The sequence below is a fragment of the Falco cherrug genome, chromosome 4 (genome assembly GCF_023634085.1).
Source record: "Falco cherrug isolate bFalChe1 chromosome 4, bFalChe1.pri, whole genome shotgun sequence".
In the NCBI taxonomy this organism is placed as follows: domain Eukaryota; kingdom Metazoa; phylum Chordata; class Aves; order Falconiformes; family Falconidae; genus Falco; species Falco cherrug.
Window position 1 is genome coordinate 54721512 of NC_073700.1, and position 19154 is coordinate 54740665.

Consider the following 19154-nt stretch of genomic DNA (forward strand, 5'->3'; position numbering starts at 1 on the left):
GATTTACTGTAAAAAACTGATAGCAGCTTTCATTCATTTGCTGGGGAGGAAAAGCAGCGTACAAAAGGAAAAAAGAGGGGGGTGGGGAAGAGAAATGGGGATTGTGCAGCCTGGAGGAGAGGAGGTTCAGCGGCAACCTTATCGCTCTGCAGCTGCCTGGAAGGAGACTGCGGCACGCGGGTGGGGGTCTCTTTCCCAAGTAACAAGCGATAGGACGAGAGGAAACGGTCTCAAGTGGCACCAGGAGAGATATAGATTATTAGGGAAAAATTCTTTACTGAAAGGGCTGTCAAGCACTGGAACAAGCTGCCCAGGAAGGTGGTTGAGTCACCACCCTGAAGGTATTTAAAATACAAGTAGATGTGGCACTGAGGGGCATGGCTTAGTGCTGAACTTGACAGTGTTAGGTTTACAGCTGGACCCAGATAGTCTTAAAGGTCTTTTCCAGCCTAAACAATTCTGTGTTTCTGTGATAGAAAGTCTTAGGTGGAAACGGAGCTCTACCCTGACTTTGTAAGGTAGGACACACTTGCTTTTCCAGTGTTACATCCCAGTGAGACATCGTTAATCCTACAAAAGTAGGACTTTTCAACAGATCAGAGCAGAATCAGTGTGTAAACTGGAAAGTCCTGGTTGGGGCAGTGGAAGGCTGATAATTTTGACTAGTTCCTACTTGCACTCCGTCCTCTGGGCCAAATCTACAACCAGTATGTTTAGAGATATCAGATCTTGAGTTTCTTCATAGAAGCTGTACCACAGATGAAGACCTAGACACAAGATGGCTGATTTTAATGTGGTTTATCCTTCAAGTGTTTTTAAAAAAAGGGGTGATGCCACTATCAGAAAAGTGGTATAAATGAACTACAGATCTAACATGGCTTCAGCATTATTATGGAGAAGAATTAAAAGCAAAAACTATTTTAAATGACAAAGAAAAGGCTGACGAAATTACACAGCTGCACTTTCCTTGTGGAAGTGACTCACAGGGAATTTAGCTCATAACTAGATGGATAAAGGAGATCTCAGTTTGGGAACTCACTGTAATTCCACCATAATTACACTCAGTAAGCTGATTTATCAAATCAAACACTAGCCTTAAATGTGAAAGGAATAGGGATTTACATGTAATATATACCCAAGTGCATCTGTGTGGGAGACTGCTTTCCATGAAACCACACTTCAGAGGCAAACGCTTGGCTAATACCAATGATTTTTTGAGAGTGTGACTGTCAGGAGTATTTTCTATGTCTGAATGGTCACCCTGTTTACACATGACTTTGCCTGACATCCAGAAAAAATTAGGCTCTGGAGAAAAACCAGACCTTCAGATGAAGGAAATTGCTTGTGCCTGTTCTCATCCCACCTGTCACTGTGCAGATCTGTGAAAGGGAGAAACAACCTGACTGGAGACAGAAACCAAAACCCGTAGGTTTGTCCTGAAGGACAGACGGCTGCACATTGAGGACTTCACAGGATGATACATCCACAGTTTTGCTGTGAACCAGGAGGGAATTTTACCACCAATAACCTTCTCCCCCAATAGCTTCTCAGCTTATGATACTCAACAGACTGCTGCCTGCCTCACTGTTTTTTGTTATCTCATGCTGGAAAATTTAAAGGAAAAGGTTTTGGCTTTGGTTTTACTTACCGTTGAGATAAAACAGTGGTTGCCATCCTGTTCAGCGTAAAGAACCCCATCTTTAATGAATACAGATATTGCACGTAGGATGAATGAAACAAAGAGGTTCATGTGGATAAAATTTCGAGTGCAGTGAAGCTTCCTAGAGAGGAGAGAGCAAGGGAGAGGAAAAGAAGAGGGGGAGGGGAAAAAAGGCAATACTTTTCTTTTGTGGAAATAACACACATGGCCAGAGCACCTTGGTGCTAAGAATAGCAGTGTCTGAAAGCCAGGACTGTGGATAGTGTTGACACTAAACCTGGCTAAGAGGAGGATTTGGTGATTTTCCTGCAAAAGCATATAGGGGGTATATATATATATATATGTATACATACACACACACACATATATATATATAAAAGGTCTATAAAATAGACCCAGTCTGATGCAGCTTCTGCAGTTGCATAAAAGAGACCCACAGCTTCTACAGCTGCATTTACAGTCTATTGAAATGTGACTGCTGGAGTGTGTCCAAGCAGGGGGAACAACGTTGCTAAGGGGTTGTCTCTCTCTTATTTTACATCTGGTGAGTTAAAAGCTTAAACATGGTTGTGGGCAGATGAGCTCCAATTTTTTTTCCTCCAGTGGCTGAACAGCTCACTGCTCATGTCCTGACTCACCTGAAACGGCACAGGATCACCATGGCGGTGGTGAGGGAAACAAGAGAAGTGCTGTATCCCACCGTGTACAGAGCCTTCACAGATAGGTAGTAGTAATCCTTGGGAGGCAAACAACACACGTTAAACCGTTTGTCTACGGCCACATCTTCTTTACCCTTTCAACGTGCAGGCGCAACCACAGGCAGGATTTGTTTCTTGGGCAGCCTGTTGTTTTCTCCTCTTGGCTCCCCTGAGATCTCACCATATATTAGAGCCTTCCTCTGTGCCTGGCATGCCCTTGGGTCTGCATACCGTGAAGCTTATTTGTCAGTGAGCTAGCAAAGGCTGTCTATATTTCTTTGACCACTGTTCATGTATCTGTAGAAAAAAAGTGGTTGGCTAAGGGATTCTTCAGTCAACAGGGGAAGAATTGGGGGCTAACCTATGCTTCTAGAAGTTACAAGCTGTATCAACAGTAAACACTCATGTTGTGGATGCAATATTCAGTACAGGGCTAGGAAGGATTTAAATCTTGTTTCTCAAATTTTTATGCCCATAAATACCTGTTTGTTTCATTCTCATCACCAACAAATCAGAACATGTCTAGAGGCTGGATAAAAAGCAGCCTGCCGCTCCCCCCCCCTTCATTTGTCTTTAGTTATAAGATTAATTCCTACCTGGTTATCGGACTCTGTTTCATTTTCATCAAAGCCACAGGCATCATAATAATGAGGAAAAGGTTCAGACCAGCCATCTTCAGTGCAATTTCTGCTGATGTCCCCTATGCCAAATACAGTTGTGAATGTGATATCATTGAAGCAAACCCCAGGACACTCCCCTTTGGTACATGACCAAAGAAAACCCCACAGTACTACTGGGGGTGCTATTTATCTGCCTGTCCGTAGAAGACCTTAATGGCATCTTGAAAGTTTAATGCCATCTTTAATGTCCCAGTTTTACAACAGGCACCTACTGATGTCTACTGCTAAAGCTGGTCACCAGAAAGCAACAGTGATTTAAGCAGTATAGTCAGTGCCTCCAGGCCACCAAGGTTCTCATTGTCAAGTGGGTACCTAAAACAGGGGTCAGTCCATCTCCCTGTATTGACTCTGAAATAGGGAATACAGATTTGACTTAGACATCTATGGTTCAGATGGCTAAAAGGTAAGTCCAGTGCTTAAATACAGGCACTTTGCGGTATTTAATATGATCTGTATCTGAGGCATATGTGTGGGACTGGCAAAAACCACAAGGCCAATGTGATTTTTTGGAATGGCTGCTGGAAGCCAGGCAGGACACTGTAGGATATCTGAAATAGCTATTATACATCTATGGTGAGGCAGCTGGATTGTTCTCCTATAGCCAGATGAGATGTATCCCACTCACTTATCTTCAAGCCTAGGCTCTTATCTGAGAGTGACTTTGTGAGAAGGTTCTGTAGGAAAACAAAGGAAAGATGGAGTGGGAATCTCTTTCCCGTCTCTGTTTTCACAGCAATATGTTCATTTACATCTCCAGATGCCCAGTGTGGCTTCAGCTGACAATTCAAAACTGTTTCAGAGCTTCTCACATTCTTCTGCCTATTATCCGTTCCAATCCCAGCTTACAACCTTACTCTAAAGCAAGTGTTTGCAAGGAGGCTCGAAACTGGCTCAGGGAAAACATCGTCCTCTTTTTCTCTCTTTTTCCTCTCTTTGGCTAATCTCCTATGAGGGCTGGCTCCTAAATGGCTTTCGCTATAACCGTGAAAAGGCTTATAACTGTAAGGAGAAGAAAGAGCTGGGGGTAGAAGAGGAAAGTGTCTCTTGGCACTGACACTGCTGCTGAGGCTGCCCGAGGTGGGATGGCCCCCGTGGTGCCCTCTTTAAGCACCGTTATTCTTGCCAGAGCTCAGTGACCTGGTTGAAAAATTAGAGCTGGGCTGCTGGCTGCAGTTATTGCTCTCCAGTGTGATAGAACAGTTTCCATTTATCGAACTATTACAGTTTCTGGAGTATGAACTGTACCTTGACCAAACGGATGGAAATTTCCAAGTTGTAGGGACTTTTTTTGTTTGTTGGGGTTTTTTTTTGTTGTTTTTTTATTATTATTATTATTTATTTATTAATGTTATACTGCTTCACATTCTTAGAGCAGTTTAGTCAAGTAGCTCATAACACTAGCAGTGACCTTATTTTTAGAGAATCTGTTTGCCATCCATGCGGCAGAATATATCTATCTAATCACAGCATTCATTTAAGAACATTGCATTACTTGGCAAATTTTGATAAATTGCTCTTGCACATTCATCCCCAGTTTTCCTGTGGAAAATAACCACTGAATCATGGTGTTGACTTTCTTTAACACCATTTAGTAATTACTGTTAAACAGGTAGATATAATTTATAACATCATACTTGCTAGATTGCAAGGCTTAATAGTGGAGGAATAAATTTTCATAATACTGCTAAAAGTAACATACCAGAAAATGTGTCACTGTAATTAGAACTGATTAGAAAATAATACCTAAATGGTAGGAGAAATATCTTGGAGCTTCCTTTTTAACAGTGTTAAAAGAAAAAGAGAAACATTCCGCGGTTCTGTTTCTTACCTAGGGGAGACTGGGCTGTGCTTTCCAGCAGGTCATAATCACCTATAAAAGTGGAAATTTGGTATGAAATTGTTTTGATTGTGTTTTCTATTAGGACCCAAACTGGTCTCTGCGGAAATCAGTGAATAGAATCCAATTGATTTTTATTTATTTGGATCCGGCCCAAGGGCAATAAATACTTGATACTGTCTTTTCTGGAGGTAAACACAGTTTTACTTGTGAGTTTAAATCAAAGCTGAACCTATGAAATTAGAAAATTGCTATGACAAGCAGTGAGCACATAGCTAAAAACACATACAATCAAACCAGGACCAACTTTATTGTAAAAATATAGAAGTCAAATATTGTATCTTTAGAAATTTACATCTATAATCCATGGATGTTTAAGCATGGTCAATTTTCACAGAATTAATGAAAAATTATTTCCATCCATCAATGACAAAAAGCAATAATTAATTGATATTAAGTGAGATAGTATACTTCTATGGTTTTAGGTTAGAGCACAATGATTTCTAGAAACTTATTAGATACTTATTTTCACTTTTTATCGGTGTTACAACCAGCTACATGTATTCATCATCATCATGGTTGATACACAACTTTTCAATAACCTGAAATTATGTACTGCATACAATTTTTGAGAACAGAGGTACTTAGGAGGCAGTCAGCACAACTGGTTCTTACCTGCATGGGTTTGGCCCAAATTGTCTACTTCCCAACCTGAAATTAGAAGAATAAAAATAATTAATTTGATCTTGATAATGCTTTGCAATTTGATTTTGATAACAGTTTGCTTTCCATATGAGGAATGGCTATAGCAGAGGCCAGAGAAGAACTGCAAAAAAATTTTGTTTAAATCCATTTTTCAAAATCAGTGCTGTATCTTTATGGCTGGAAAACAGTTTTCGGAAGATGGTCGATTGCTTTGTGTTGTTAAATCTCCGGTTATCACGGACTTTCATCAGACTCTAGGAAAGATAGGAAAAAGAGATGAGGAAGCATTTTTGTGTTTGGGGTTTTTTTCTTTTTTTTTTTTTTTTAAAGGAGGGGGGAGGTTCTGAAATAAGAAAGACCTACCAATATCGAAAATATTGTGTTGAAATCCATGCTGATTTGTGTACTAAAAATAAAAATATTACAATGGTAATGATAAAAAAGTTTAAGTTCGCATTAAAAATTTCCCTTTTCCTTTCTTTCGTCCTTCCAAAATATATTTTGGGGATTATCTCAAACCAATTTCCCCCACACCCAAGTAAATACTTCACACAAATGGCACCAAAGTCAGACTTTCCCAACACCTCAGTGGGTTTTGGCTCAGGCTGGGTGTAGGGAGATGCACCAAGAGGAGCTGCCTTATGCCAGCGAGTGGTGCTGCTGCATCGTGCACAGAGACACTGAGCTGCCTGCAAATAGCTCTGCCAGTGGCCCTCCCACCAGCACAAAACTGTTTCCAACATTTCATTGACCAGTACAGCAGGTTAAAGGTTTAGATTAGCTTTAGTTCTGTATCCTCTGGAGTAACCACAGGGCTTCAGGTTGTTCTTTAACCCTGAACATACGGTCAGGTCTTAACTAGGGATTGGAAGAGCCATTCACCAATTTGCATGAGAGGGTTTGTATTTAAAGTAAAATACAAACAAAGATTGATTTTGGTCCTATGGGAAAGGAGAGAGACAGCATCTAAGGAAACAAAACAGTAAAGGCAGTCTTCTCAGTACAGCATAAAATGCATTTCCTATTTTATTATACTTTTTTTCAAAATCCTTATCATTTAAGAATTTTAAATTCATTGATTTCTCTCTCTCCTCTAAAATAAATCAGATATGCTCTTTGATTTTCTGAGACAGAAAGCAGAGGATTTAGTGTGAAGATCATGGAGGGAGTCTAGAAAACTAAGCTGCAGCATCAGGCAGACTGTAGCGTGTCTTTGAGTGGATGTATTCAACATCAAACCTACACACTCAACCCAGCAGTTACTTTAGAGGGTTAATACTGAAAACCATGGTGAGAACACCCTTGGTCTCCTGGCTTCTCCACCCAACTCCAGCTGCTTTCGAGATTTCATATCTGAGAATTCTTGGATGTTTGCAAATATTGGGTAAGTCCACTAATTCTGAAGAGAAGTCACCAATGCTCTGAGCAAACATTTTCCAGCAAAGATTGTTCAACCTGCTGCATCAGTCTAAATTACCAGATGCTGCAGAAGCACTAAGGCTGTGCTCCAGATTCTTGGCAGAATAACAGGGATGCCTCTGCAGGGTATTGTGGACAGATCAGTTTCCCTCCCAAGTCTACCAAACCCCAGGTTTATTAACAGTGATTTAGCTCAGATATAGATGCTTATATTGCTAAAATCTGAATTCAGAATAGCAAGTTTAGGATATCCTGTGGGAAATTTTATCTGTGGTTTTATTATGCAATTAGAGTATCAAAGAATAAGCTGCTGTTCCTTTATCACTGCCTTTCATAATGTTCTTCATAGCCTGCTGCCACTCAAATCAAGTAGCTTATAATGGCACTGGCTCCTACGTGATGTCACCTCACTCACTAGCCTGTATCTTACAATGACCCACAGAAGCAGGGTAAGAAGAAGCTGCAAGAAAAGCTGCAAAACCTCCTGGACTCATAAAACTCCAGTTTCAGTTTATCAATTGTACAGTGTGGCTTACATCTTGAGACATGATACTATAAACTTTGCATAATTCTTGTTGGAGAAAGACCAGGCAATGTTAAAGTACATTGAAGCCTGATGTTCCTCGCATCCTGGCATATTACACTGATGACTGAGAAAAAAAACTTTTTTGAAATTTAAATGTTTTAAATTGAGCTTTTTTCCCCCTATAATCTAAAAAGAAGGAAATAAAAATTTCCATTATTTCATTCTAAATAATCGGTGGTAGTCACACTGATGTTAAAATATTAGATTTTAGTTCATTTTGAATTTCATTACATCTGTGATAACAGTCAAAATATCATATTAGTTTTGTGAAATGAAGAGGCTTTTTTTTTTAATATATACTTAAATAATGATTGCATTTTAACTCTGGGCATTAGGAAGAGGTTAATATTTTTGACAATGTTAATTTTCTGATTGCTGTAGGAGCAAACTGGCCTTTTTTAACCATATTTTTCTACATCTGAGTCCTTGTTAACGTACTGAAGAAAGTTCCAGTACAACCTTTTGCTATACAGGCTTTTAGGCTTGATCCATCGCCCTAATTTTCAATAATAAATTAAGCTACTGGAAAGTCAATTAGATTTACACTGAACATTATGCCCTGAATTACAACTAAAAGCCAAAGTCTGTCTAATGAGTGTTGGGATAACATACACACATACACAATTATATTTGTGTGTGTATGCACATATATATGTATATAGGTACACAAGGGAACATGCAGCCACCTTCTGACTTAAAATTCTTGTGTGCTGCCACTGCCCTTCTCTCTGACACCACATGTTCATGTCCCCTGCACCAGAATACAGATGTTTACATGACAGATAACTGTGCCAATGGCTATGTTTGCTCACATGCATGACAGTGCGAAGGGAGTTAATTTGCATTATTTCTGTGCTTAATATTTAAGATGCCTACATATATGAGAAGGCTTGAGCTTGCATTTGAGCTGGGGTTGTAGGAAGTCCAGACATAGGGCAGTTCCTCTCATTTCTCCGATTAAAAACTCGGTTTTTGTGGTTTTGAGCTTGGGTTGGTTTTTTTTCACCTGAGTGCCTTTCTGACTCTAGAAAGACCTCAGCAAATTTACTCTGGTGTCAGTGATGTCATGGGCAAAACCGTAGGGCACCTCGCTGCATGGGCTTTCACACAAGTCCTCTCACTGCCTTACTCAGGACATAAACAATGAGAAACTGGTGCATTACACTTCACTGATGACACAGAGAAAGCCCGTCAAGATGATTATACAACAGGCTAGATGGAATATGTTACTCTCCCAGAAATGAAGAATAACTAAAATGTGCTTTTCATCTGCATTTTCACTGCAAATCCATTTTTCAGGGATTACATTCCTGGCTTCTGTGAATGACACCTGTGCTCCTCACATGTGGTTAAATAACGGCACAGCCCAAACTACAGAAGGAAGGACATTAAACGGTATCTTAGAACACCATTTATTAAATCAATACTTGCTCACATTAGTCAATAAACTCCTGAGGAAGCTAATGTTATCCTTGAGAAAGGATGGTTTATCCAGTGTGTTGACAGATAGTGTAATTTACTGTTTGACCAGTCTGAACAGGCAAGTGTCACTTTTGGGGGAGTAAGGCAAATCTCCCTTTAGTGTTTAAACTGCCATGATTAATTAGATGTTATTTGCAGTACTGCTTAGAGACCTAAAGAAGATCCATCAGAATGCTGAATTTTCAGTTCCAAAGACAAAACAGAATTAAAATACATACAATATTGCTAATTTCTATTTTCTACATGAAGAGATGAAAGAAGGAAAAAAACCCAACAACCCAGTCAAAGGACTTGCCAAAGGCTTCCCATAGAGTTAGTGGCAGAGACCCAGATCTTTCATGCCCTTTTCTTGCATGTTTGTGGGACTTACTTTCTTGGTTTCCATTTGCTGAGTCCCAGAAAACATAACTACCTCCTCACTATCCTCCAACTGATAAGAAATTTGATGCAAGCAATTGTTGCTTCTGATTTAAACTGAACAGGACTGGCAAAGCTTAAAGCCAAGAAACAGCCTGTGCGCGATGAGCCTCGGAGCTCAGTGCTGCCTTTTAGATCTTCTTTGTGCCAAATTTGTGCTGGCTGCTTTTGGTGTCAGCTGGCATGGCAACTGCTTTATCTCCCATAGGTTTGTTTATCTGAACACAACTTGCATTTAACCCTTTTGTTCCAGCATTTGTCCCTTATAAGTGGCAGGTTGGGGAAAGAAGGGCTTCCAGAACTATTCTGGCCTGAAACAGCCTGCCCACACTTTTCTCTTGATCCTGTTGTTCCCGTCTCAGTATTATCAGCTGGAGGACTGGTCCACATAGGTTAGACTCCAAAAGGTTGGATTTTGACAGCACTGAGATCAATGGGCAAAGCTCACACTGTTTTTACTGCATGTTAATTCTGTCCCTTCAGAAAGTGCAGAGAGTGGGGCAGAGAGAGGTTACAGAAAACATTTCTTACAATCGCTTGTTATCGTGCTGCTCAGCTATGTGGATAATGAGCTGGTGAGGCAGGAATTCCGTTTTTTTCCTGTTTTATATAGCACTGATTAGAAGCTTAACATTTAATTTATAATGATGAAATAAATCGGCGAGCTCTCACACCCGACTCCACAGCATCCACCACACTGCGCCATTTCACTCCCTTCCTCATTGCTGCATGCTGCTCTTATGCACCAGCAATCTGTTCAGCCGGCTGGCAAAGCCGCAGTTGGGAACAGCAGTCTACTTAGCAGCTTTTCTGGGGCTTTCTGAGCTCCTCACACAGATACCGCCTTGCATACTCTGCCCGCTGCTCCTAATGCCCTCTGCCCAGTCCTGGATCTGAGCACAGATGATCCCACATGCACACTATCCAACCATCCCAGTCCCTTCATTACAACTCTTTTTTTGGGGGAAAGTGATCCAGGATCAGCTGCTAGGTCTTTCTAATCTCATTAACTGGATCCGTGGAAAGTGGCAGCCAGGCAAGGTTACAGAGTACATGGCCTTAGAGGTTCCCACACCTTTCCTTATGTTATGTGCTTCCCTTCACTATTTCCAGGGGGTTTGGTCTCTCCAGCGTTATAGATAATACTTTAAACTACAGGTTGCAAGTCATTATCGTCACTTGGCATTTACCGTATACTGCCATTTGCCTTGTCAGAGGGATTTGTGAACATAGTCCTCACACAGAGACATCATGAAATGAAATAGTATTGTTAAATACTATTATTTTATTGTATTTAATACTAAATACTATTATTAAATAGTATGTAGAATTGCTAAATGTATTTAGAAAACAAGAAAACTGAGGCAGAGGGAAATTAAGGGTAAGATTAGGAAGCCTGGTCCATGTTTGTATGTTTGAATAGCAACAGGTGCCTAAGAACATCTGAGGAACTTGTCCCATGGGGCAAATTCATTCCATCCAACTTGTTCAGCTGAATGTAGGTTTATCTGTTTTTTTACGTCTCCTCCCATAAAGGGTTAAGAGACTGGTACATCCAGAAGTTTGTTTTTAAGTGGTTTGCTTTAGACATCTACCATAGTATGAGATGAACTAGTTTCCGCAACTTTGTTACTTCAGTGGTTTGTGCAAAACACTGCAGTAAAGGCAGTGATGGAACTGATATACAAGCCCTTTCTTCCTATACGTCATACAAATTTCAGGGCACATGGTTTCATGACATAGGGACAAGAAGACCCAGTGAATCATGCCTGGAGATCACAGAAGAATACCAGGGAAGTCCCATATGGAGAACATACAGGCCATAGCACATAGCGCTGGCTGAGGCAGGATTGGCATACAGCTATGATCAATAACAGGTCAGAGAAATTACGACTTTCTTTTCTTCCTCTCTCCTATCAAAAGCTATGAAACTAGCAGTGGCCTGAGGTCACCATAGCAACTGCTAGGCATCATCTAAACATTATCTGTATCCTGCCTGCGAGGCTGGCTGTCACAGGAGTGTCCGTCATTGTACAAGATCAACACAAATACTATTGAAGGGTCTTCTAGCTCTGAAGAGGGCAGGGGTCATATTTCAGAGAAAAGCAAATGTTTTTCAAGCAAGAAACACAGAAAATAAGAAATGTGTCCAACAAAGATTATCAGTTATGAAATAAGTCCCAGAGAAGAAAGCATATTATATCATGTGCTTAACGGCAAGAAAGAATGTGTGCCCACCATACCTAAAATCCTGCAATCAACTGGAACTCTTTTCTCATTTATTTGAATAAAGAGGAGAAACAAGGATAGAGCAAAGACTGCTAGTGAAGGTTGAAGCATTTGCCCATGTTGCACGTACAGTGATACTTCAGTGTTCTGCCTTTTGCTGTCCAGGTGTTCCACAAACTACTCAGCGGTTCTCAGCACATTCTACCCTTGCATGCTTCCCAGAGGAGCATGATTTTTTTTATTTTTCAGGGTCAAAATAGCTTTCAAATCATATTGACAAAGGTCTTGAGTTCCATTACAGCTTTCGCCTGGCCACTGCAGGATGTCCTCTTGCCAAGACCAAAGACTTGACCTTTAGCTGAAATGCTCTTGGTCACATTGTATGTTCGAATATCAGAAGCACAGAGTCTTATGTTCCCATAAGTTGTTTGGAAAGGCCATAAAATGTCCTTTTTCTGTAAAAAGCATCTGCAAGGCCTTAACTACTTGATTGGACATGTAGGTAAAGTTACTCTTCTTTGATGGCAATGTTTTCCTCCCCTTTCCCTCTGCATTGCAGATAGACTTCGGTGCTGTGACTGAGGTGGTATGCTTAATTACAGGTTGTCTTCCTTGCCTTGGAAAAGCTGAAATAATCCCATGGCTTTACTGCCTGTGAAAAGCCTAGGGGTGAAAACCAGCAGGAAAGGACTTGTTATCTAGTAAGCACTATTATCTTGGTTATTGGCAAGGCATTATTCTTACATCCACACTTGGTAGGTCTCTTGTACCTGTTCTTCACACAATTCTTTCTAGGACTTGCTGAACACTAAGCGACAATAACACATATGCAATCTGCAGACAGCTTTGAAAGCTGCCGAAAACCTTTAGCTGTTGTGTGGATATATACGTGTGCGCATTTTATATATATATATATATATATAAACCCATATACTTTTGTATTGAACTTGCTTCTGAATGCTTCATAGGATCTTCTACAAAGCCAAGGATAAAACTAAGGTATGCACAGAGTCCTGGTTGCTTCAAAGACTAACAAAGCTCTGATGGCTCATTATTATTCCCATGATGAAAACGCTAGGGAATGGGTCATGTCTGTTTTTCAGAGACTACTGCTTGGTTCCAATGTTTTCCTTCCCTCGGTTTTCATGCAGGATGTTGAAATACCCACCAGGGGTAAGATATACTTGAATAGAAATCTAGACCTTTGCATTGATCTTTTGCCTTGCCTACTTGATAGGCAAATGTAATTTCCAATTTCAGTCTGCTGCGATGCTACAGCTAGTAGCAAAGAGAACCTACATCTTCTACTTCAGTAGAAAATAAATGCACAATCTTCCAGATACAGTTTGTTGTTTAGAAGGCCCCTGACCTTTAACAGTCACCTTTTCTTTCTCTCTGTATCAAAAAATATCAATACATAACCCAAACTAATAGAAACTGTGACTTGCAAATATTTTCAGCAGCTTTCACCTTGGGAAGAAAATGACTTTTGTCTTTTCACCCAGTTTGGGAGTTAGGTACTATTTTCATAGTGGTATATAGACAGCAGTGACAGACTTTACCAGAACTATTTCCCCAGAAATGATACAGAAAGGCTTTTCACATATGAACATGCAATATCACTTCCCTTCTCATTAACTCTTCTCTTGTCATCTTATTCTGTTTGATTAGGGATAACACTTAAACTCAGACAGGAGAGAAAACAAAACAAAGCAAGCCCACAGATAGCTTCCCAAATCCAATTAACCCTGATTCATAAATCCCATGGTCCACCCATGGTATCTCTAGTGCAGAGTACGAGGCTTGATGTTCTTATGACAAAGTACTTGAGTGTCTCCCAGTGGTTTTGATGGGATCAGTAACAGTTTGTTTTCAGTTCCTTGTTCACAGGGACAATAAATCTTGTTGGCTGAGCACGGAAGCCATACAACTTCCAGAATAGCAGCGAGCCAATCGCTTTGGTTCTAAAAGGTGAGCACAGGATATAATTCCCTCTGAAATTCTATAATACCTGGTTACATTCTTCATTCTACTGGATTTTAATTAGGACCCCTTAATCCTGGTATCAAGATAAGATGTGGTTTATGTCTTTGGTAAAAATTATGTACATTTACATAGTACACCAGGTGTTGTAGCAATACTGTTTTGGGTGCAGCAGGTAGCGTCCTAAACTGAGCACTAGATAAATATTCTAAATTGCTGGAAGGTTCAGTAACAGCTAATCATATTATTTGAATTTGTGAATGAAAGTATTTTCTCAGGGTGGAGTTCAGCAATTTCCTATTATAATTTGTATTCATTTTTACTACAAATCTAAGATCTAAAAATATGTTCATTTCTGATCTGGCTATTGGGTTTCTTCCATTGGTCCATATGAGTCATGTGGCTTTGTATGTTCCAGAATGTCTCAGCTGCACAGGGCAAAGAAAGAAAAGCACAGACTTGTTCTGTAGATTTCCACTGCCATGCAGTATCACCTCTGTCTGTAGGAAAAAAGGAAAAAGAACAAAACAAAGAAAAACTTGCAGCTGGGAACACAGATCATTATGCTGGGACCATCTCTAGGTCTTGCTATGTCATACTGAAATGCAACATCACATCTTTACACAATTATTTTTTTTCCCTTTCATTGCAAAGATGCCTTAGAATGCTTTAAATATACCCAGTTCTAGAGTGGTCGTCTCTGGAGTCAGTACCGGGAAGGCATAGAGAAAGCGTGATATACAACAGCACCACCATGGAGGTTGTAGCTCCCAGTGAGAATAAAACTGAGTTCACGTATATCAGTCAAAGGAATCAGTGCTGAAGTGGAAAATATATTAATATTTAGGAACCCTTTGGAAGGAATGCCACTGTAAATCCTTAACCTACTAGATGAGAAAACTCTCAGGACCCAGTATGTTTTTTTCATGGGGAGATATTTTGAGAATGATCTTTTTGTTCACATTCTGCATCTGAAAAGAAATTAAAAATTCTGGGATTTTGGAGGAGTAGAGAGGTGAAATGAAATGTTTCAAGTAAGGCTCACCAACCACACCACACGGGAATTAACATTAGGCTTTCTGTATAATGTTGACAGCAGCTCCAATGCTGTTCCTCAGTTCACTTGCAGTGAATGCTAGAGCAGGATTTTCTTATTAATAATAATTATTATTTTTTATTTCATTTTATTTTGTTCATTAAAATAATTATTATTAATTAAAATTAAAAGCAGTAACAGCTGGTAGTTTTAGCCAAATCCATAGATATTTTTTCAACAAAAACCTCTCCAGATGACAGTTCAGTCTTTTTTTTTTTCCCTTCCCATTTTACTGCATATGGAACTCAGACATCTGAGCCGAGGCAGCCAAATTCCTTTCTGAAATTCATAAAACAGACAGCCCCTTCCAGCGATTTCCTTCATCTTAAGATAAACCTTTGAGATAGGTCAGAGGAAACATCTTCTACAAGTACCCATTGCTTTCCATTTACCAAACTAGAAATTCAGGTGATCCGTTCAGACTTACAAATATAACCTAGAGATATCCAAAACCAAGTGACATAAGTCCTACGCCCTCTTTAAGATTGACATATCTTATGGTTTGCCTATACAAGCAGCTGGTGCTTCAGTGCTTCATAGGACAAACTTTTTAAAAGTATAATTTAAAGTTATTGCTACTATTTGTAAAAATGATTTATGGTCATATAAAAATTTTGCTGTATTAAAAAAAATGAAGGCACTATTATTAAATATTAGTGTCAGTGCCTAGCCTAGTTACATATTCTAGAAACATAGCAGCAGCCAGAGGATACTATAACAATCTATAAAATGTGATTAGCTGTGTCTTTGAAACATTTTAGTTATCTAATAACCCTTTATTTAAGGAACCGTCATAAAATGTGACTTTTTTCATTAAGCCCTCATTGAAACAAATATACTCAGGTAATTATAATTAGCAACAATGATAGTAAAAATTCATGCTGATTCAACCACAAGAGTGATTATGGATGTAGATATTTCCACCTTGGGGTCACTAGTGCAAATCCAGCTGGATCGGTAGAGATTTCAAACTACTCCAGATTAAATGTTTATTTGTTTATCTAATGAATTATGAATCTTGGGTTTGTTCCTACTGAACAGATGTCCAAAACCCCCTCAAACCCAGCACTATAAGAGGTAACAGCTGTCGCTTTTGTTCATGATCCTGTAAAGAGATGAAAAAATCTGGACATATGTTTACACTGGACTGACTACTCCTCCCTTAGGGTCATACTATCACCCTGCTACAGGTCAAATGGGAAGTACAGTATTTGAACAAGTCTGTAAATCCTAGGCAAATAATTTAAAAATATTATTTCAGCCTGTTACTTTACATAGCTCTAGTTATGAAGAGCTTTTCATTTTTATATATATATATATTTAAGCATATATTACTTTTTTTAAAAAAAAAAAAAAGTCCCATTAACAGTTAACAGGTTAGTTAAGCTCTGGAACAGATCACAGTGACCTAAGCTTGTCCTTGAGGAGGGAGATGGGTTAGGTGACGTTGGTGATGTTGGGATTAGGGGCAGCCTGGGCTGCAGTGATCATGCACTGGTGGAGTCTGCAGTCCTGAGGGATATGGGTCAGGCAAAGAGTAAAGTCAGAACCCTGAATTTCAGGAAAGCAACCTTCCAGCTGTTCAAGGAATTAATAGGAACCCCTGGGAAACGCTCCTCAGGTGCAAGGGGGCAGAACAGAGCTGGCAGATCTTTAAGGATGCTTTCCATAGGGTGCAAGAGCTCTTGATCACCAGGTGTAAAAGAACAGGAAAGGAAGGCAAGAGGCTGGCATGGCTCAGTTAGGTCCTGCTGGCCAAACTCAAGGGCAAGAGGGAAATGCACAGGCAGTGGAAGCAGGGACAGGTATCCTGGGAAGAGTATAGGGCACTGCCTGGTTGTGTAGGGATGAAGTCAGGAAGAGCAAGGCACAGCTGGAGCTGAACTTGGTAAGGGATGCAAAGAATAATGAGAAGGGTTTCTATAGGTATGTCAGTGAGAAAAAGAAGGTCAAAGAAAGTGTATCCCCCATGATGAGCAAGACTGGCAAACTGGTAACAGTGGATGAGGAGAAGGCTGAGGCGCTCTAGACAGGGTCTGAGAAACCCAGTCTAGTTAAAGATATCCTTGCTCGTTGCAGGGAGGTTGGACTAGATAACCTTTAAAGGTTCCTTCCAACCCGAAATATTCTATTATTTTTTTCATTTCTCAGGAGTCCTCATAGCCTTAACTATTTTAGAAATGATAGCACCATGCAAAAGAAATGTCTTCAGTAAAAATGAAAAGGTAACATATTTATGTGGAATATAAATAAAAGTGTCAGAGACATCTGTTGAAATAGAGAATAGTTAAAGTGTCCATGGCAGAGTTGTGTGGACTGGTTGGCAGCGGGGGAGATTTTTTGTGCCGTAGATGTACATGGCACTACTCTCCATAGTATTAAATTAGCAATAACGCTAAGCATTGCATCCGAAACAGGCAGGGAGAGAGAGAAAAGTGATTGCATCCGAAACAGGCAGGGAGAGAGAGAAAAGTGATGTTACCATGTGTTAGCACACTGTAGCTTGAGGGTATGTAGGGGATTTAGATTACAAACCATTGAAAAGGAGAGGTCCTAATGGAAATTCAGACGGACTGTCTAGAGCAACAGGCCTCCTGCAGTTATATCAGAAGATGACAATGTATCAGCCATCTGCTGATGTGCAATAAATAACATTAAAGTATTTTGCCTGCAGGCTGCAAGCATCACTGTTAACCAGATAGTGAAAACTTTTGGTTGGGTGTGTATCCTGCGTTAAGGATGACCAGAATTGGTTTGACCATCAGGCTGAATGACAAGTAGTCAACAAAAATTGATTACAAAATCACAGAGAACTGAAACTGAGAAAACCCAAACCCACCAAAAAGCAACCAGCCTGAAAGAGGGATGGACGTTTCCTTACCCACACTAGATACAAACCCTAATGAATGCTGGCATGATGTTTTTTTTCTATTATCGCTAAACACAGATAGCTCAGTAAGTGCTATTGTACCCACCAAGTCAATACTAAACCAATATTACAGCAATAAAGATTGTGTTTAATTATACTGGCTATAACTAAAACACACAGAATTACAGTATAAAGTATATTTTTATACCTGATCATTTAAAGAGGAACTAATCTTTGCCCATTCAAAAGTTAGGTGCCTATTTTAAGCAAATTGCCCTTAGTACTTGCTGGATAAAGAAGTATCTCCAAGGCATGATTCGCCTTGTGTCTCTTGGAATAACAGAAATTGCCCTCTGTGGGTCTCTTTCTCTCCACTGACTGCAGATGGAGTCTAGAGGACTCATATAGCTAAACCCCTCAAGTTTCATATGGTCAAATTTAGATGAGATAATGATCACCATCAAATTCCTTTCCATTTCACAAGACCATTTCTACTTGCTTCAGTGTCTGGATGAGTTCAAATGGATGTACGTAAAGGTGAGGATTTCAGCATTCCTGGAGCTGTCTATGAAACACCATCTCCCACAAATAGCGTTCTGTGTGTGGCAATGCAGAAAAGGCAAATTTTGGACTCAAAACTATAAATGAATAATTAATTGGGAAAATAATCTTTAGGGAAAAGGGTCCTTGGGGACAATGATGAACTTGTTTCTCAATGGACAATAAAGTGATCTGCAGTAGCAGAGATGGGTTCTGGGAGGTGATGGACAAAATTGTGTTAATTGCAAAGAAAAGCTTGTTGTTAGATACATTGATGGGAGGACAGCCTCTCTCAGTCATTCAGCTGGGAAGGAGATGTCATGAAATCACACACAAAAAAAAAAAAAAATTTCAAAAGAACATCTCATCAACCTATATATCTGCTGTGAACAACTTAATAGTTATTGCCTCCTGTCCACATATCCGCATTTTTCCCTGGCAATTTTTCATGCATTTCAAAGGTAAAAAAATAAAAATAAAATATTAGAAAACAATCGAGAAAGGACAAGGGTTTTTTTGTATCATGCAAACAGTAGTTTGCACAGAGATGCTTCCCATTAAAAAGCACTACATAATATTATTAACTAGGTCAAATAGTCTTACTGCTAAGATATGTTCTCCTTTTAATACCAGCTCATTTGGGAACAGTGACTGGTTGTACATGGATTGAAGCTGGGGTCTAATAGAGTTTGGTTAACAAGCATGGTGAGCGCATGGGACTTTTGCTCCAGGCTTGAAGTGGTAGCAGAAGAAAATGCACCAGCCTCGCTGACCATCTGCAGTATTTTTTGCAAGACAAGGGACAACTTTGTTAGACAGCGATGCATTCTGGAAGCAGGAACAGCCCACATTTCCGATCTTTCATTTGCTTGCTTAGTTGCTGATGCCAGCTGCAAGGGACAGAAGGACGCTGAAGTCTAATTTCTACAGACCACAGAAAGGCACGATGGACC

At 39.8% G+C, this 19154-nt stretch overlaps 1 protein-coding gene across 4 annotated transcripts in view; it reads right to left on the reverse strand.

The window, feature by feature from the left end:
- Window positions 1–19154, reverse strand: part of ADCYAP1R1 (ADCYAP receptor type I) — a 141021-nt gene that overhangs the window by 37676 nt on the left and 84191 nt on the right. For all 4 annotated transcript variants that reach the window (XM_055710029.1, XM_055710028.1, XM_055710027.1 and 1 more), the window contains exons 5-9: window positions 5551–5586; window positions 4867–4908; window positions 2955–3058; window positions 2299–2396; window positions 1649–1781 (exon numbers count right to left, since the gene is read on the reverse strand). In XM_055710029.1, coding sequence (XP_055566004.1) covers window positions 1649–1781; window positions 2299–2396; window positions 2955–3058; window positions 4867–4908; window positions 5551–5586 — 413 coding nt within the window. The remainder of the gene's footprint in view (window positions 1–1648; window positions 1782–2298; window positions 2397–2954; window positions 3059–4866; window positions 4909–5550; window positions 5587–19154) is intronic.